The 21,339-nt window shown below is 30.2% G+C and overlaps 1 protein-coding gene across 5 annotated transcripts in view; it reads right to left on the bottom strand.

The window, feature by feature from the left end:
* LOC113401309 (uncharacterized) overlaps positions 1–21,339 on the bottom strand; it is a 71,632-nt gene that overhangs the window by 33,442 nt on the left and 16,851 nt on the right. For all 5 annotated transcript variants that reach the window (XM_026641167.2, XM_026641184.2, XM_026641179.2 and 2 more), the window contains exon 8: positions 11,853–11,886. In XM_026641167.2, coding sequence (XP_026496952.2) covers positions 11,853–11,886 — 34 coding nt within the window. The remainder of the gene's footprint in view (positions 1–11,852; positions 11,887–21,339) is intronic.

A 21,339-nucleotide genomic window follows, 5' to 3' on the forward strand; every position in this document is an offset into this window, starting at 1 on the left:
TAAACAGCTTAAGCGAGTTTCAACCTGCAATCTTCGGTTAAGATATATTTGTTCTAGCCACTGGATCACCACGGCTCCTCGTCATCGATAACATACAGTGTCAAGGGCTAATAGAAAATACTTCGCTTCCAATAGAGTTTTAGGTGAACGAGATGGTTATAAAAATTCATTAGAAGTCAGTTTTTCAGCAACGAAGCATTGTATGCATAATGACATGTCTCGTTAAATATGCAAATAAACCCGCACCCTTGTAAATTTCATGTTTCGACGAAGGTGAATGTTTCTTAATAAATAATATCAACCATTAAAAAAATCTAAATGTGTTTAATATATCGAGTACTCACACAGTGATCATAATACAATCATTTTCGAAAAATTGTTGAAAACTTATATATGAGTGCATTAAAACTTAGTATTTTGTCTTATTTCCATTTTTATTATCAATAGTACACTATCAGATCATTATTAACTACCAAAATAAAAAAGATCGGTCAGCAACCAGAGAAGAAAATCTATTTCGTCATATATAAATAACACCAATTTAAGTTCAAGATAAGTAATATGATAATTTCGTTTATAACTACAACTAGTAAAAAACTAAACAAGCCATTTGAAATATATGCAACCGATTGAAAGTTTAAACTTTATGCACTTAAAATACAAACAGTGACGCGTCAACCCATAGTTGCCACACACTAGTCATTTTTCTTTGTTTCACACGATACAGAAGTCCTCTAAAACGTTCGACGTGACGTTATTCACGTATGAGTTCCTTCGCGTTATATTTTTCTTTTATCTTCACTAAAATGGTAAATTTAAAACGACAAGAAGATAATAAATACTTTCGCGTTTTATTTATTCAATAATAATAGTGTTATTATTTTTAACATTAAGGATACCCAAAATATAACGATACTCGTAATTTTGAAGTATTCATATTCAAAAAGAATCGACATATTTAAATTCATTATGATTACAAATATAATGTGACTACGTATACATCATCAACTCTGATACTTAGTAATTAATTTTTATGTGTTTACGCGGGCAGTAGAAATAATATACTAAACTAAAACTATATTCCAATGACAGAAAGCGTAGATAAATAAACCTTAGATTTACATATTACTTAGATTTGCTAATAAGTTTAGCTATATTACGCACTGCAAATAGTTCTTGATTAAATATATCTTTGTTTATAATACAATACCAATTAACTACTTACATCCACTTTAATTTTACTTCCATGGTTCCGATAGCAAATAACGTAATCTTTTTCACGAATTATGGATGAGCACTATGGATTATTTTACATTTCCACCAATGATGTCATTTCAATTTAAGGTCAAAGTTGTTTATATACCTTCGCTTCTGCCATTGCAATTAGACATAGCTATAAAAATATAACGTTAAAATAAAATTAATTCAAATTAAGATTGATAAGAAATCATAAAATAGACTATTTGCCGTAGTTATAAAATAAAAAATACACCCAAAAGATACCTCGATACATTAAAAGATCGAACTCGTTACGCTTTTAAATGTGGTTAACGTGTTAAATACTAATAGCAGGCTTGATTATTATAGTCATATATTAATTAAAAATATAAACTATTATTTATAGATTAATTTAAGACTTTAGTCAAGTTGTCATACTCAAAAAAGACAAAATAATAACTAATAATAATAGTAATTATTGAGTTAATCGATTTTATTATTGTGCTACTTTACAGCCTTCGCGGTTGAGGAAATTATAAAAGGAGTGATAACGAAATAGTAGTATAACGTTTTAATAGCTATTTCCCTAAATTGGCAATCACTTAGTTATAAGATAAGGAAGAAGTGAATAGATAAATCGGTCTAATGAAAGCCAATGGTTTTTTGTTTTTTTTTTTGTTTACAATTGTATCTTTTACGTTCTATTTTATTTCAATGTCATTTAGATTAACATAATATAAATTTATTTAATTGAAATCAATGTGGTACGATACTATTTTCCACTGATAGCATATATTGACTTAACAACAATGAATTTTCTGTACGTGTGTGTTTTTGTCTTCACTGTGATTAACAATAAACAAGGTCTGTCTACGAAAATATAAAAACTACACAACATACATATTTTAGATACACGATTTAACATTTCCGTATACACTGGCAACTAGAGCAAGTTTACGCTGGACGCGATGCTTATGCTTAAACAAATATGACCTTAGGCGGTAAAATAGGACATCCTATTTGACATTAATAGAAATAAGACTGACTATATTATATTCAAATCCACCTTTCCAGTAAAGATGCATTAAGATCATTTAAGAATAATACTCAAATTAACATGAATACATATTACCTTCTTGAAGTATTGTTTCAAATATTTGATATGTCGCTTCGCAATCCTCAAGTACGGACCTTCTTAAGCCCTTTTGAATGTGATCTCCATCTAATGACTTCGAACGTGAACGGAATTCATCCTTTTGAGCCGTTCGATCGCTGCTGGTCGTTGGGACAGCACATGACCCTCGTCGACCTTCACTTGATTCATGACGCCAATGCCCCACTTTTTTACTAAATGTCCTGATTAACTCTTGTATAGAGTGGTGTTTCTGCCTGTGACCACTCACACTAGATCCCGAGCCTCGCCTTTCGCTGGAATATGGGTGATCTTTACTACCGGAAGCACTTTCCGCTAATTTCTGAGCGAAACTTTTATTGTCAAAGCGACTTTTAAATGGTGTATGTGATAATTTTGTACTACTTATTTCACCATATTTCTCGCACTTACTGTACTCATTCTCTTGAATATCGTCCATGACTTCATTGTAAAGAGGCGATACAAAATGACGATAATCCTGACGTGGTACTTGGTAGGCGTTTGTGCACGACTGATATCGTTCCTCATCAACTCGCTTCGCTTTGGGGTCGAAGGTGTGAGAATGGTGGTTATGATGCGGAGATGGTGATCCATGCCCTTCCATAACATCGCGGAAATAACTTGAAAAATTAGGGTATCTGTCTCGAGGGCTTGATGCCGATTCTAATGGACTACCTCGGAGACTTCGATGTGTGCAACTCCCACGTCTATTGATAGGAATTGCCTTTGAAGAGTTCTCATTTACAGATGAGTGAGAATCAGTCGAGCTTAATGTAGAGCACCAACTCTCAAAACTGTCATCCTTCTCTATGGGAGGCGTAGATTCTCTTGAATTATGTTTATGAAGAAAATGTGATATCCCATGCATTTTTCAATTTATATTTACATTTATTCCCACTTAAGTTTAGTTCGATCTTTTATTCTTATAATCAAATACTAGGATTACGCTGTTCCAATCGAATTCTGGTTAAACCAAAACTAATAGTAAATATAATTTTTACAACTTCAAATCGTAATTCCTACAATTTAATTAATAATTACATACGTTGAAGTTCATATATTTTGTAACACGACTACGTAAACATTTTGTTGACCATAATCACTATGATATAAAAACGTTGCACAAGCGATGTATTGTGCAATAAAAACGGAAATCAAACGATATTCAGATATTTTGTATATTTTTCAAATTTAATAGCTTACTATCGGGAGTTTTAAGGGTTCGTCAGGCATTGAATGGAAACCGGTTTATTTTTACAATGTGAGCGTTTGAAGGTCTGCGTATCCTATTTAGGGAGTGCATTCACGTGACAAAAGGGAAAATACAGCTGCTCTTGAAAATAATGTGGATGAAGTTATCCAAAAGACAAGACGCATGCGCAAATCAGGTCACCTTGAGATCAAATCTGGCGAAAACGAGGTCACTAGCCTAATTAGGCACAGTTTTGATCCTCTCATTTGATCCTCTATGACACTGTCATTGTTTAATAAGTTTATTAAAAGTAATAAACAATAATTGACTTTTTTTGCCGGGATCGTGTGTAAAAGGGCAAAAGCGTAATGTTCTCACGGTTCTAGTTTTTATGAATATTTCTTTTCTTTATTAGAAAATAATTGCTAACGTAGTTTTCATCAAAGTAAAGTAACTGCGCATGGAATATTAAATTTCATAGGGTTACATTTTACGCCACTTATTCAAGAATTATTCTTGTAAGCTGAGCTCTAGGAATATAATACTGAGTGACATTTACAAGCCCGTATAATTTTAGATTTAGCAAAGAACCAATACCGATTTAATAATAATCTATAAAAAAAATACGAAACAAGACCTCAGATTTTCTACAAAAAAAGGAAGTACCCTTTGGTTTAATACATAATGTATTACTCGGACGAACATATTGATTCATTTTTTATTTAAGAATTTATACGTGCAAAATTTAATTTTAAAGTATTTGCTTGTGTGTCGAATAAATAGATCTAACCAATGAAAGAGTACAACTTTTCAATCTGATCAAATAAATAATCACAAGTGCTAAATTTACATTGACAATACACGAAACAAAGAAATATTCTTCCGGCCGTAATAAATAAAAATCGTTAATATTTCTAAAAAATTAAAAACAATTTATGGCTCAGATTTTTAAAGTAGAAACAACAACAATATTTAGAACATTCATATACGAATTTACATATTCAACTTGACATAGCCTGCAATATTGTCTTTTTTTTTTATTTGCCATATTCCATACGAGTTATATGACAATAAAGTTCATTTTTACATTCGGTTTATATATAAACTAATTGAAATTTATTCGTTTAGACAATAGCCCTACCTATTTAAATCAGTTATGAATTGAACCGTTTCCTTCGTATTACAAATGACAAGAATCGTTAACACAAGGTCAATCGAAATCATAAACAGCAAGGGCACCTAAAATATGTGTAGTAATCAAATTATATATTATGTTTTATGTATCAAGGCTAATAAATATAGCGTGATATAAAGTTCATTAACTATTCCTTTAAAACAATCTTAGATCTATAAACAAATATGTTAAAAACTGAGATTATTAAGATAACATTCCTTTAAATATTGTTGCTTTCATTGTTTTAAAAGTGAAATATATCTTCGGGGTTCTTAGGTCACGTTTATTTTTTTATGAAATTGTATTCTCATTTCTCTGTCATTAGTAAACAAATTACAGCATGACTCTTAACTTTCTAAGACATGACAAATTGACAAAAACTATAAATTTCTAATGTTTTGTTTATTCTTCTGAACTTTTAAACAATCTTGAAATAACGTTTGAATACATTTGAAATGAACGCTTTAACTGTTGACTTCGTTTCCCGCCAAAATATGGCCTATTTATCCTAAGGAAAACCAAAGCATTTCCTTTATGGTGTGTTCATAATATAGGTTATTTTTGTTTAGTTTGTAAAATTACAAACAATATAGGTACAAAGAAATATTGCTCTCTGCCCTTTGTAATTAAATGTTTACAAGCAATTTCTGATTTTATTACGTTTTATTAATATTCATGAATTCAGACGTGAAGATTATCTATTATCTATGTCACCTCTAGATATACAAACAGGTACTTTTCTAATATGCTCACAAAACGCAACTTAATGTTTAAAATTTAGTTTACATTTTATTTAACTATTTAATTTTAAATGAAAATGATTAAGGTTTACCTTATGAATTTAACATAAATGCAAATTGATATACGTACAAAACTATTTGTTTACTACGGCATTGCGCCAAATGATCACAAAAACATACGTGCCATGTGCACGCTCTATGCCAAAACGTAAACAGAACACAATGATCAAGAATCGACCGAACAGCGCATCCGTAAATTTATAGTCTATCAAAGAAGAACTTAGCATAACACAAGACTCTATAGCGTTGTTGATTGCCTACAGTTTTATTATCGCTGCACAATGAGCGCGACACGTCACTCACTCGCGGCGGTCGTGGGTACACTAACTTAGGAGTAAAATAAATAAACAAAGAGAGTGGGCACGAGAGGGCATAAAGAGGCAATAGGCGACTTTGGCCGCGTGACGAACACGCGACTAGAGTTTTGTGAATAACTAGATTTTCGAACACTTTTACATTTATTTAATGTATCTATCGGACTATCGGGGATTAAATATACATTTTATGTAAAAAATTACGCATTACATATTTTTCTAGACCATTTTACTTGAACCTCATATAGTATCTAATAATAAGTTCCAATTTCTTAACTAACAATAAAATACAAAAAATCCTCGGCATTAGATATTAATCACAATTATTTCACTAAGAAATTATATATGATGAGCAGTCATATAAATTATAATAATTTAAGAGAACGTATTTTTTTAATAAATAATTTTTTTATATGTTGCTCTATATTCATTATTTTTACCTTAATGGATTTTAATCCACCAGCCTTAAAAGCAAAAATTAAAACAAAACCTGAGTAAGGTATTTCTTTGAACACATATTTCGAACGAATACAAAACTGTGTGATATTTTCAGAAATTCGTCGATGGCCGAGAATTGTGTTGGCCCCTCTGGGTGGGTCACTACCCACTGACAAATCTACTGTCATCGAATAATAATTTGTATTGGTGGCTTCCAGTGCCAAGGGTGAGTGAAGCTGTGTTATTAATGGCACAACATAACTTGTAGGTAAACAAGACCGATATGATAGCAGATAAGCTCAAATATGTATCAACAAGTGTGCAATTAGAAATAAAATTGTTCGAGAAGTTTCATTATTATATACGAAATTACTTCCATAATAAGCGAGGTATATCTAAACAATAACAATTGTCTGTAGCATAATTTTGAAGTAAACTTGCACATACAGTAACATGATAAAAAATCGATTAGCTACTATACCTAATTAAGTATGAAAAAACATCAACACCACGCCAGTCATAATGGATTTCAAGTTTGCTTAAAATTGTGAAAGAAATATAACATTTTAAAATATATCTTTTGAATACGCCAAGCTTTCGTCACCCTCCTACCATGTAAAACACAAAATAGTAGCTGTTCCGGAGGAATATATTTTCTTCTCCGATTCAAATTCAAAATACGATATCCAATTTTATAGTCATTCAACTTTGTATATTATATATATACATATTTCTATCGTTTGTTTGAAGGAATGTAGGGCAATAAAATTAAGACTAACCATTAAATTGAGGTGTGTTACATAAATTATTAACTAAAACGAAACGAATTAGCTGGTGGAGATATCGGGACGTATAAAATTAATTTGGTTTTAGATAACTCCAACTATGCATAGGATATACATATATTGTAACTATATTTATTAATTAAGCAGAGGTAGTTAGTGGGATAAAATTATGGGTTCAATCAATGGGTGGCCTATCCACAGCTCAATTTTTATGTTCTGAATTTATTTCATCATTCATCTCGTGCTCGTCAATGTAGGAAATCATCGCAAGAAGCCTAAGCAAAGCCCGTAGACCTGTCAGAAGAGGAAGCCTTAACGCAATAGTAAGAAATTTCCAGTTTACCCTCGCACTCATATTAATAGATCTTTTTTTCGTTTTATGTACTAATAGTAAATCTAATTATATAAATAACCATAAAGAATACTATTTATAAGAAATATTATTAGTAACTACTGCATTATGTAAATTTACGCGCAACAAGTTGTGTACTTCTAAAGAAACACGAGATAGCTATTAATGTGCAGATTAACGTCTGCAGGACGTCTATATGAAGCTAACCTTTGACATCGAACACGCGAGTACGGAATAAATACATTATTACATTTGAAAGTGCAATAACAGTATTTACTACATGAACAAATATAGACAATAGATTCGTGTAAACGAAATCAACTTTTCCTAACAAAATAAGGTTACATACAAAAAGTAACCTCCTTTCGAATTTACTTACTTTGTATAATAAAGACAATGCTAAATGTAGAAATATTAAGAATAATTAACGATAGTTTCAGTTTAGGTTAGTGAATTAAAAAATGAATTAATGTTGTGAACATTAGAACAAACTAAATCTCAGTATACTTTCACTATTCACAACGAATCTCTTCCGTAATCAATATGATTAGTAAAAAGTAGTATCCGACCGAATCTTTGGCTTAGGCTCAACAACTAAACATTTAGAAAGAACAATTCTAGTAAGTACAGAAATTGTAGGAACTTTTAATTCACAAGTTCTTAAAAAGGCAAAAGGCAACAATATTTTTAGTGAACTTCACTTTCTTAAGTGAATGGGGTCTGAATGTAAGTATATTGTTTTTTTTACTAATACACAGCATAAAAAAAGGAAAAAAATATCGTATTTGAAGAAAATCGGAGAAAAGTTAAGCGAGTACGTACGATTCCTAGAAGCTGCTTCGTATTCCTTTATAATTGACTGATCCTTTTGAAATTTGATACACCATTTCTACATTCACTAGGGATTTTTTTTTTCATTTTGTAATGTCTAAAAATATTTTGAGAAAGATCTCGGTTTTGATTTCCAAATGAGGCGACAAAATCCAAAACCGACGGAAAATACCGCCGTGGAACCTGGATGTTTTTAAAGACATCTTCATATATATTTTTTTGTTCCAGAATAACCTGTACCGAGTTAAGCTATTCACCGAAAAAACTACTTTTATTTAAGCGCCTGTATTTATCGTATATCTTAAAAACCTATGGTTTTTCGAAACTCAGACCCTTAATGTTATCTAATCATAACTTAAATTATTGTAACTTGTTGTTGGTAAATCGCAGTATTATATGTTTTAACCTATATATTATTCATTTGTTGAATTATGCAAAAATGTGCTGAATTCTAGAAAGACTTTATATTCGCTTCTAGTTATACACTACAGAGAAAAACAAAAACTTATCGCGGTTGTTAAATTACTTTTACATAAAGAAAGATAATGATGGGCATTATTGCGTGTTATTATTTTTGACAAGTTGTAAGTTGTGAGATGACTCTCCTCTCATAGACCTCTGTTTATATACATTCACGATAAACTAAAACAAAATAAAAACATTATTTTTTTCACTTATATATACGTATAAACTTCGCCCCTTCGGCTTCGGCCGATGTTTGTAGCGAAATTAATCGTTTCGGCTTAGGCCAGAAAATAAAAAGTTATAATGTAGTTTTGTGTTTTTGTAATAAATATGCAATATTAGACATAAATACATTTCAGAGAGCAATTTTTTTATAGAATAAAATTAGTTTTAAAAGAGATTCTAAAGGTGTTTTAATAACTAATCGATAGTAACGCAAAATTAGGTACAATAACCCGTTAGTATCCCACAGTTGGCCAAACACCTTCCCCCTCTTAAGAAGATAGTTTTTGAAGCTTATTTAAGTACGCTGCACTGAAGCGTTGGTTGGTGGAAACACGTGTGTCAGATTTAATCACCCATGTTTTCCTTTAAGAGGACAGTCCTTGCGGAACGCCTAAATAGCGCTTACTGTTTTCGAAATATCTTAAAACTGGAGCATTGATTATGGATGAAAAAAAACATTTAGTATCTTAATAGATAGATCTCAAGTTTCACCGCATGATATTTATAAAATTTGTATTAATAACTCAGTAAATTCATCGTCAACATCACTCCAAACACTGAAATCGACCTTTTCTATTATCATTTTTTAAGCTATTTAGCTGCTAGTTTATACATGTATTTTTGGTTAAATGGGGACACAAAAGTGTAAATAATAAGTTCACCGTGTTAAATTTCTATTATATCACATAATATTGTAGTAATTTTTATTTAAATATTGCTTACTTTTTGGCATTCGTCGTCCATACTTTTTAGTATGGAGAAAATCATTTGACGGTTTTGACTTATTATTCGACATCGCTGTCAATAAATTTTCAGTCCCTCCCCAGATCTCAAGGTGGGAGCACGTTAGTTTTTATTTCGAGCCGAGTCTTATAATTTCGCGAATCGTCTACGCACACATAGACAAGTTAGCATAAGGGTGGGGCGCGAGTGTCGTGGGATGCAATTGTTAATTTTTACTTTTCAAGATTTATCGACTATTAGTCAAGTCACATATTATTAAGTTAGTTCTTTGATAAATAAATATTTTTGTAATAATTAATAAAAATTTAACGATTTTAATTGGCTTTTTAATTACCCTGTATGAATCTACCCCATGGCGTACGAATTTACCGTATTTACTGTACGAACGTACCCCTACCATACCAATACGTGGGGTACATTCGTACAATTATTTTATGTAGAAAAAAGCCTATAACCCTTTAACCTTTTGTCATAATAGTTTTGGAGTTTTTTGTAACAAACTATAATATATTTGTTACACTTAAGCACATAAACTAGGTAAATACGACAATTAATCACATCGTAAAAAAATAAAATCTGAAAAGTGTACGAAGGGTAACTTTTCCCCTAATGTCGAATTAAAAGTACAAAATTGTAAGGATGAACATAGTGAATACCCGAATGAATCTGAATGTAATGTAATTTTTGCACTATCCTGCTTATTTTTTTCTCTTAATATGAAATTTAAAACAAACGCCAACGCATACCCAAACTCATGCCGTTTAGTTCGTCTGCTTAATTCCAAATTATTTAAATGCTTAATTAAAATAGTGCATAGTGCTAAGCAAAAACGGTTGATATACATTCCATTTTGTACTGATGCTATACTTAGTTAGTACCTTTCATGACCAGATACCGTCAGCGGGCCGCCCCCCTGATTTTTGTGTAATATAAAATAATTTTAATTGACTTGTTTAACCAAGAAGATTTATGTCTTTAGTTTTTAGTTAATTAAAAAAAACTGATTAATATTTACCTCCATTATTTTTATTTATAAAATTTAAGTAAGTGATTATTTAATGTGTCTTAACGCCCTAATTCGTTATACCTACCAACCTTAAAATATCCAGAAAATAATAATTTAGTTAGAGGAGAGCAGTAGAATCAATAAAAATCATAATGTATATGAGGCATCTTAATGCACTCTGACCGCACCCTATGCTAACAAATAATTTATAATTGTGTTTGCGAGTGACAACCTTATAGCTAATACATTACTCATAAATAAATGTGTTTTTATAAATCCTACGTTATGAACGCGCAATGAAAATTTAATTTATTCGTTGCAACGAAAACAAGCAACTAATTGTCTAGGGGGTGCGTACGATACACTGCACAATGCAAGTGTATTATTGGAAAGTACCTATGTGTGTGTTCTAAAATAAATTCCCACGCTTACAAACTATGCTCTTAACGCCGATTTGCGATTTACCATTAAAAAAAATTAAACACATGGAATCAGTGATTCTCGACTAACTGCGGAATTGTATTCACATATTCGATTTGAAATTCACATGTTCTAATCAGTGAGCCACCTCGGCTACTAAGCTAATAATAAATGATTTATGTAATTAATTTCACGAACGCGATAACATTATTATATACAACGGGTTATATCGAAAATAATATTTGTAATAGGACCATCAAATAATTATATTAGACAAGTCGACGGCCACGTTTAATAAACTAATAGTTCGTAGTTTAGCTTAAAGAGTAAGTGGATATATAATTAATCTGCTTTTTAACACCTGTAAAGCCGTTAGTCTTGCGCCTGATCCCACTTCGGTCACATCGGACTTTGGAGAGATAGAGATGGACATACTAGAGAACCCACATGTCATTCCACGCCTACTTATTCACGATTGTATTCGATTCAAAGTTGGCTTAGCTACTTCGACTAAAGTTCGGTTTCGGTTAGAAATACATTAATATTTTGCAAATTTAACAAATTTTTTAGCCCTGACTTATATTAAAAATAATAATGATCCTCCTATGTCTGTTTTTCCACCTGTTTTACGAAGAAATAACTCGACTTTTTGTTCTAATATATGGTAAGCAAAATTAAAAAAACATGTATAGCTATGTAATACGTGCAAAAAAGAATAGTGCTTTTATGACTTACCTGAAGCATAATGGTGTTGCTGAGCTATCGCCCTCTGAAATGATATAAAACGATAAAATAAATTAAGAGAAAAAAAAAACAAAAAGCTGGTGATATGACAATGATGATAAAATAAAAAAATCTTAGCATGAAAATAATGTGCAATTTATCAATCTATTGAAACGCGTTACCGACATAAAGTAGGTATAACCGTGAACAATGAATAAAAAATATTCAAATCAATATATTAAAAATAATATATTAAAATAAATGGGTACTCAAATATGTATGTGTCCTGAACTCTAATATATAATGAAATGAAAAATAAACTAAACGAAAACAATAAAATATATTATTTCCCCGACGTCGCTTCCGATGATTTAAGAATGTAAATAATGGTTACAAGGAAAAAAAATAATAGTTAGTTGATAATAAACACGATATGAAAACGACATTTTAATATATGTATTTATACCTACCTACGTTTCATCGAGTCAACAGTATAAGGATTTATTGCATTATAAATACTTGTTATCTTATAAGTGCCAAAGTTTGTGTGTGTTTATGTGTAAGTATGCTCGTTTTTAAATCACACTCGAACGGAACGAATTCTATTGAAATTTTTGTATGGACGTCGTCTCTTTTATTTTATTTCGTCACATATAAATGGGGCAGGTAACGTTACTTTAATAAGAGAAATACTCTTTATATATTTTTTATTTATTACAACATAAAAACACAAATAAGCGTATAAATATTTTTTATATAAAATTCCTCACATTACACCTTACAAAATTATTTAGCACTAATGTGCGATTACTAGATACTTTTACATAAACTCGCTTAACGATCGTGAAAAACTAATCTTCATGATAACAAACCAAGTCGTTTTAAACATTATTAATATTATTATATTTCATAAAAACTATTTTAAATAGAATAAATATGTAATATACTTTTGCTAAATTTCTAAATATCTCCGGGACACGACCAATTAAGGTGCGAATTTAAAGCCTTCTCAGTCACAACTTATCATTACATAACTTATATTATATTATCCCTTTATGTTGTTTAATGCTAATTAATTACACTCTATCAAAGGACCTTTAGAAATCTTTAAATTTCTTGAAATTAATAACCAGCATCTTGTACTATGAAACATATCATCATTTTCATTTCATAAATTGAAAGAATTTGCGGCCTACACAGGCAAACTCTTTCAATTTATTCGTATTCGATATCGTATATTGAAAAATATAATCTTCATTTTATTTAATATGACGTTGATACTCACTTCACAAGTCCTTTACTTTCATATAAAAAATAGAATATCGGAATGTTCGTAATGACGTCATTAAATTTAATAATAATTTTTTTTTATTAATAAGCGAATTACAAGTATTGTGTATTCTTTTTTATCACTACCTTGAAGTTTTATGGCTCGGAAGCAGAAAAAAGATAAATATAAAAAGGTCAAGGTTACGTAACTTCGAAAGTCGGACTATAGTATTATTTTCTGCTCTAACAATAAATCGAAAGGAATGTAAAGAACTACAGATTAATTACTGAAGTTTGTTAGTAGCTATCGCGTAGCCTCGATACAATAGCCGTACATACAAATGTTAGAACAATTTTATTATGTCTGCTCGGCTTTTAACAATCTTAGTCGTATTATTATGATAATTTTACTAAGATCTATATCAATCGGACATTGAACTTTCATTAATAATAGTGTATGAATATAAATGAGATATAGACTTTAAATTTTGTTTTAGTGATATCAATTGTTAAACGACTTAAAAAAATAAGGAATCCGAAGAATGTCTATTAAAATACAATATGGTCGTTGCGGCAATTTTTAGTCTACATTTTTGTAACGCTGCACTATTTCTTTATAACACATGTTATAAACAAATGTAGCTTATACAGAATAATTTCGATTAGTAGTTTCAAATACATAGTAGGAACGGATGCCTCGGACGTTACCAATTAAAAAACATATAGCCATTTTCTAAATGTTTAATAATAATTGTTTATATTTACAGAAAATTTCGTTAGACCTTTATTAAGTAAGTACTTTCGTAAGCTTGGGTTGAGAGAATCAATTCTAAGATTCTATTAACAGAATTTATATTTGTATTTCTATACGAGTCGTTTGTCTCTTTTCTGAGACTCTCATTGGTGACACATTGATGGCTGAGCCACTGTGGCAGATTGTCACACAAGTTTATAAATTAATTACATGCATATTTTCGAGAGTATTAAATTATTTAAAATAGTTTATATATTTATTATTACAATATCAAAAACGAATAGGAATCGTGATATATATACGATTGGAACATTCAGCTGAGCTAGGACATATTAGTATTAGGCGTACCTTTAATCGGACCAATTTTAGTTGTTATTACCTACATATCAGTTTAAAGCCGCAAAATAACGGTGATTGGATACGTTCTCCATAATCATGCGGGATAATTCTTTCAATTAAATCTTCTTGAAGAAAATATCATAAGCCGACTCATACAATTGTGAATAACTAACTATATAAATAAACCAAGTATATTGAAATTGTCATCTATCTATCATAATTTCCTTCATTGTTATATATAAAAATATTTCCAACTATTTCATTACATTTATTACAGTGTAAAAAAGGAATTAATTATAAAAATGTATATTTAAATACAATTACTTAAATTACCATATTGTATTCTGAAAAAAAAAAATAGAACATTAATTTATTTATTTCCTATAAAAGTAGCAGTTGTATTATAGTACTTTGTATTTTCACATGTGTACCTTTAACATTAAATTTTTCGTTTTATTTGCATAGAAAGCAATTCAAAAGACTCTTTGTTACGTACAACTCTCATCAAGCCGCAGAATCTTTCTCTTTATAAGCTTTTGTTCTAAAACTTTTGAATGAACCAGCAAACATAATTCAAACTATAAAATTAAAAACCATTTTATTCTTCAACTATTATAATTAGACTTAATTAATACAAGTACTTATTAAAAGTAAGTTTCTGACTAGCATGTAAATACAAAAAATAAAAATACTAAATGTTATTTTTTTATCATGAATATATTTCTATCAACCTCAAAGATAGGAGGCCTTAGCCCAGCAGTTACGACCAGCACATGTGGCAATTGTATTATGTGTATGAGTAACTAAGTAAGCAAGTATTGTCAGCAACTGTCAAAACCAAACAGACAATTAGAACAATTGCTTCACGTATTTCGAGAACAAAATTAATGAATTTTCGCATTGGACATTTATTAATTAGTCTGTTTATTCATTGCTAACGTCATAGCTTTGTCTTTGGCTCAAATGGAAATTAGTTGGTTTGAATTTTATAAGCCGATTTCCTACATTATAGTTTATAGTGAAATATTTAATTAAAAATTAACGTGGTCATTGCAAAAAGTAGCTGTTTTTAAAGTATGAATTCTTCTCTTATATTTGACAAAAGAGTTACGCAATAGAAACATCACAAAGCGTATCTAATGATGGATGTAAGCATAACGCAATATTGCTGTAGACGTATCTAAACATCTTCAAACTTTATCGTGACTACGTATTATCATATTTATTTCATATTTAAACTCGATAATGTAAGTATTACATAGAAAACCTAAATAACGCAATCTGTTTTGTTCTTATTTTAATACAATTGCTTATTACATACAGATACAGTTTACACGTTTGCTTTCATTTACACCTAAATCAAAATCAGCGAAATCATTGTCTTATTATCTTGTACTGCGTCTTAGCTTTCTTCTTTAACAAACACAATAATTACAACATATACACGTGAGAAAAATATGTTATGAAATATTATACATGTGATTATATTGAATCTAATATTTCAAATGCACCCGACTCTGCTTACATCGACACATCGTTTTTCCGACATTCCTATCCCTGGGTGTTTTTACATCTTAAATATATACTGTATTTTCTTATATTACTGTGTACATACACATTACTTTAACAGCCTGTAAATTTCCCACTGCTGGGCTAAGGCCTCCTCTCCCTTTGGGGAGAGGGTTTGGAGCATATTCCACCACGCTGCTCCAATACGGGTTAGTGGAATACACATGTGGCAGAATTTCGTCGAAATTAGACACATGCAGATTTCCTCACGATGTTTTCCTTCACCGCCGAGCACGAGATGAATTATAGACACAAATTAAGCACATGAAAATTCAGTGGTGCTTGCCTGGGTTTGAACTCGAAATCATCGATTAAGATGCACGCGTTCTAACCACTGGGCCATCTTTGTTGATTACTTTGTATACTCAGCGTTTATTATCTTTTAAGTGAGTTTAGCAAAACTTTAAATGATATTGGTTCCGCGATATTAAAAATTTTATACATCCGTGAGCAATATTTTTCGTCGGTTCAGATTATCACTAAATTCATTACACAACGTATACATATCTGTATGTATGCGACAGGCCGTGGTTTAATAAAATGTATATGAAGGTGACATGACATTATGACGTGAACCGAAAAATAAGTAAATAAGTTAAGTTAAATGGATTAAACATGTACGAGTTTTTTTAAACTTAATCGTAAATTGAATGTATACAAATAATTAAAATGGTCTATTTGTAATGTAATAGATTTTTACTAAACGCATGTGAGATGATATACGATATTTATAATAAAAATCTATCTCCAACATTCTGTGTTTGTTTGTTGTTTTATGGCGGGTATTTTGGCTACTTTTATTTATAAAAAATAATAAGTCAGCCATCCAAACAAATAAAACCCATGAATTTGTAAACAATATTAATAAACGCTAATACTTTTTTTTTAAATGTTGTTACACATGTTTCTTAATTAATTAGCTTTTCCTTTAGACATCAGAATGAGTCGAGATAACTCATAAAGCACTACGATTGGTTTGACACAATTTATACGGAAATACGCAATTACCTTAATCGAAATCGATTTCAATATTTCGCAGAATCTTTGTACGTTTTCTGCATCTCTCTACTACGCCCATGCAACACACGCCTCAAGATGTTTATATGTTCCTACACACAAATTAAGCATATAAAAGAAATATTGGCCATCAAATTTTACCCAACAGACCACATTAGCTTCCTCTTGTTTTATTTATATTTCAATATCATAATACAGGTAATGTGTCGTAATGTAATGCCATACATTACGACATACGTAAACAATTTTTCAACGTCTTTAAACATGATTTTTTTTCTTTAATATTTTAACTTTCAAAGCCGACTCATGAAACTTTATGAGATAGTATTTTTTTGTTGTTAAGACTTTTTATTTTAATATTAAAAGCGATCTTTTTAATCCAATTTATTATTGTATTATATGTTCCCAAATATATTACACGCATAATAAACTGAAAAGTTTTTAGTCCAGTCATTATATACAAAAAAAATTACCGAGAAGAGAACAGAGAAGGCTGATTTTTGGTTATATTGTAGTGAAAGAAAAGATTACATGAAATTGTCGACCTCGGTTTCCTATGTACGCGGCCATCTTGAAAAAAGGGTTGAATTTCGTTTTTTTGCGATAACTCGAGTGTGCGTCGTGATACAAGAATTAAGATATGATTTCGTTTCTTCATTTACGTTCCACAATTTAGGTCCTATACATTTTTAACCTACCGGGCATAAGGACTTTTTCAGACTGATTCCTTTTATTTATTTACTCATACAGATTTTCAGAGAATCTTTAAAGCTTATTTCACCACGCTACTCCAATACAGAATGGTAGATAATATTTTCCTTAATTACATAAAAATAACATTTTAATGTAGGTACTACATAGAATGTACTTCTAATGTAAATGGATTATATTAATAACATAACATTGTATGCTTTGCTTTTATTTGAAACATATTGAAACAAATTTTTATTTGTGTGTTATTCGCGCCTCTGTATTTTATTAGAAAGCAATCAAAAACTATCAAAGTACAATACATTATTATAAAAGTACTTCTTCTTTTTAAGTGATACGACCGAAAATTCTTGGTTCATCATCATTTCGGGCTCAGAGTGCGGTCTGTGCTAGTTCACACCGAATGTTTTTTTTTATTTATAACGTTATAAAAGGGATACATCAATGTTGTATCAAACATCAAAGTTGTTTAAAAAGCTATTTGCTTTTCAAACAGGCGAATTTTAAATCGCGTATATGTCGCAAAAGCGTGTCCGCGCATATGATTACGATATTCACAGAAATGCTAAAATAAAAAAGCGCAGTTTGTTCACTAGCTTTAGAAGAATAGAGTCGATTTTTCTATCAATCATTTCGGATCTATGTACAAAGTTATTAATGAATAAGGCCATATATTTTTATCATCAATTAAAATTTGAAAAAAGTAGACAAACCATTATCTATAACTTTATAACCGCTACACAACGTTACTAAACGTAAGTTTACTTACCTTACAATACTAAAAATGGTAAGTCAATGAGCATGATTTATTTTATAGAACCTATGACTACATATATTAAAAACAAAATACATACATTTATAATAAATAATATACTAAAATGCTAGATTATCAAAGACGGAAGATATATCAGAAATTTATAAAAAAAAATTACATTAAAAAACAAACAATAATAAATTGATAACGTACACAATGTTGTTATATTGTAATAGCATATATAAGGATGAATACACCTAATTACTTTAGATAATGAACTTAAAACAAACGTGACAGTATGCTAATCTTTACCGAAGGCCTTGCTTCGAGTATACTTAACCTATTAATACAATTTGTACATATGTTATGACAAATACGCAATATAACTACCATTGTATCACAATGGCTGCACATAGCATTGTTGCACATGGAAAACTAGACAACAGAAGTCTCGCATTGAGTGTCCATACAAGTACTTGTAAAGCAATGCCATAAAATAAGAATAAAACTCGTTCTATCACTCCTAACAGACGAATCAAGGCTTTAATAAAAACACTTTTCATGTTTTTATGGATTGTTTTTCTTTTTATTAGAATTTGAGGATTTATTAGAAAATAGTCTTTAATATGATTTTTAATATTCGAATGTATTCGACAAATATAAAAAAAAATAGAGTAAACTGCAATAAGTTTTCAACAACATGAATAACAGTCTAATTTACTTTTATACTGGGCAGCTCGTCGAAAATAGTCTAAACAAGATTGTAGAATATACAATAGGTCCAAAAAACAGACTATATTGCAATATTATATAGGAAAACAAAATACTGCACAAAACAATAACATTATGTTACTTGATTTCGCCCGCGGAGTTTAAGGTGTTGGTTGTCAGGTATTATTCGCACAATATCTTTATAAATTATAGCTCATGTGTTATTCTGAAGTATAAGCTACATTATTGTAAATTTCATTAAAATCCGTTCAGTAGATTACGTGAAAAAGCAACAATCGTCCATACATACTATATTTCGCCTTTATAATATTAGTAAGGATTAATTTATGTCAATCCCTTTTGGCACATAGCCATTTGTTGTAAAATTACTTTTTTTAATCTATAAATTTCGAATTAATATCATTGTACATTACGATCTGTACTATGAATAAATATATATATGAATAACATTAAGAATTGAATATTTTATATGTATAATATATTATTCTATATACGATATAAGTTTAAGAACTAGTCGACATTTAGTAAATTCTCCTACTTCAAAGGTTATTTTTGATTGATAAGCAAAATCCTGGGCTCATTCATCCATCAAGATAATTTAAAAATAAGATAAAATACTATCCTTCATTTTGATTCTTTCATACTTTGATAACATTGAATAATGATAGCACTCAAGATTTCAATAACGACGGCATTTTTCCGTCAACCAGTAACTTCGTTTTAAATATTTCACATAAAACGAACGTGACATGCGTAAACTCAATAAAAGAAATAAAAATAATTTCACCCCGAGTTTTTTTAATTACAAAGTTGTTAATTAGGCTAAGGTAAACGATTTTTGCCACTAAACAAACTTCAATTTATCGTTAAAACAATCCCATTAGTATTATTTGTATCCATATACAGCTGACAAAAATGCGTGCATTGAACAACTAGTTCACGCGTAGAAATAATAAACCATATAAATATTACAACTTTAAAAACAAAAAATAACCTAAAATTTGTTATAATTTTTTTTTCTGTAAGAAATACGTTCCGAAACTGTGGTACGATTGACGATTCTAAAGTAAAGGTACTAGTAAAAGTCTATTTGAATATTATATATTCTAATTAATCTATGGGAAAAAATAACAGTGATGTAAAAGACTATGATACTAATAAAAACATATTTTAGTTGTAACATTAACCAAATAATTGCTAAATATTAACCTAATTACGCTATTGAGTAGTATCATGTGAGGTATATCAATAATATGATGTCACTGTAATACTAACTAATTATTTCAACCTGTTTTATACTACTAATGATAAAGCAATTCACTTTTGATATGATATATAAATGTTACCTCGCAATAAATAATTTGATGTGACAAGTTTTTGGTCTAGTTGCAAATTTAATAAGTGTTTAATTTTATCCTATATTTCGCGAAATATTTTTATGTTAATTTAAATAAGATATGAGCCATTGTTTAAAAAATATCGTATATAAAATTGTATCATAACGAAAAGCAAATCACGCACATTAATTCGCTACAAAATAATTCACTTAGATATTTTAAAACCATTTTATTTAGTACATTGACTTTACTTTTTGAATAAAGATTCAACTACACTCATCATTTTCTGTTATACCTGCAGTGGCTGCTGCGACTGGTGAGGTTGCTGTTCCTGTTGTTGTTGGTGATAATGCGCTACGAGCCTGACGCCACTTAACTCTAAGGAACGCGGATCTAAAGAACGACTACGCGGTTTTTCGGAATAAAACACGTCCTCATCTCGCTTCCCCTTTTTCCATCTAAAGTAATTTGCCATCGCCCATTCACGCACTCACATGATTTTCGTTAACGCTAATGGACGTATCGAAGTAAACTACACATTTTCGTTAAAGTAACGAGGTTATAACGCGAAGGCATCTCTTTTGGTACTGAGCGATAACGTTGTTGTCACGAGACGATCTTTTGTTATGCAACGCGAAGTCGGCGCACACGCCTCGACATCTGATCTTTGGTTCCGATGCGGAACTGTGGTGTATACTGCTTGCGAGACTATCAGATCACCCTTAATACAAAGACCCCCCCGCACCAACGAGACTCTTGCGTACAATACAGTTACATACATTTCAACACACAGCCATCAAACTCGCTTTACTCATTTTATTTAACAACAAGCTAACCGCTCCGACGTTACGCATGTTTTTTTTCGTATAGATTTATTAAACTATCAAAAATATATATTAGAACATTTTCAGCGCGATACGTCTACTACCAAAAATGATTAATACAATTATATATAAATGATTTAAATAAATGAAAATATTTTTCGTCTTATTGTGTTAATAAGAATGACAATTTGTA

The sequence above is a fragment of the Vanessa tameamea genome, chromosome Z (genome assembly GCF_037043105.1).
Source record: "Vanessa tameamea isolate UH-Manoa-2023 chromosome Z, ilVanTame1 primary haplotype, whole genome shotgun sequence".
Lineage (NCBI taxonomy): Eukaryota > Metazoa > Arthropoda > Insecta > Lepidoptera > Nymphalidae > Vanessa > Vanessa tameamea.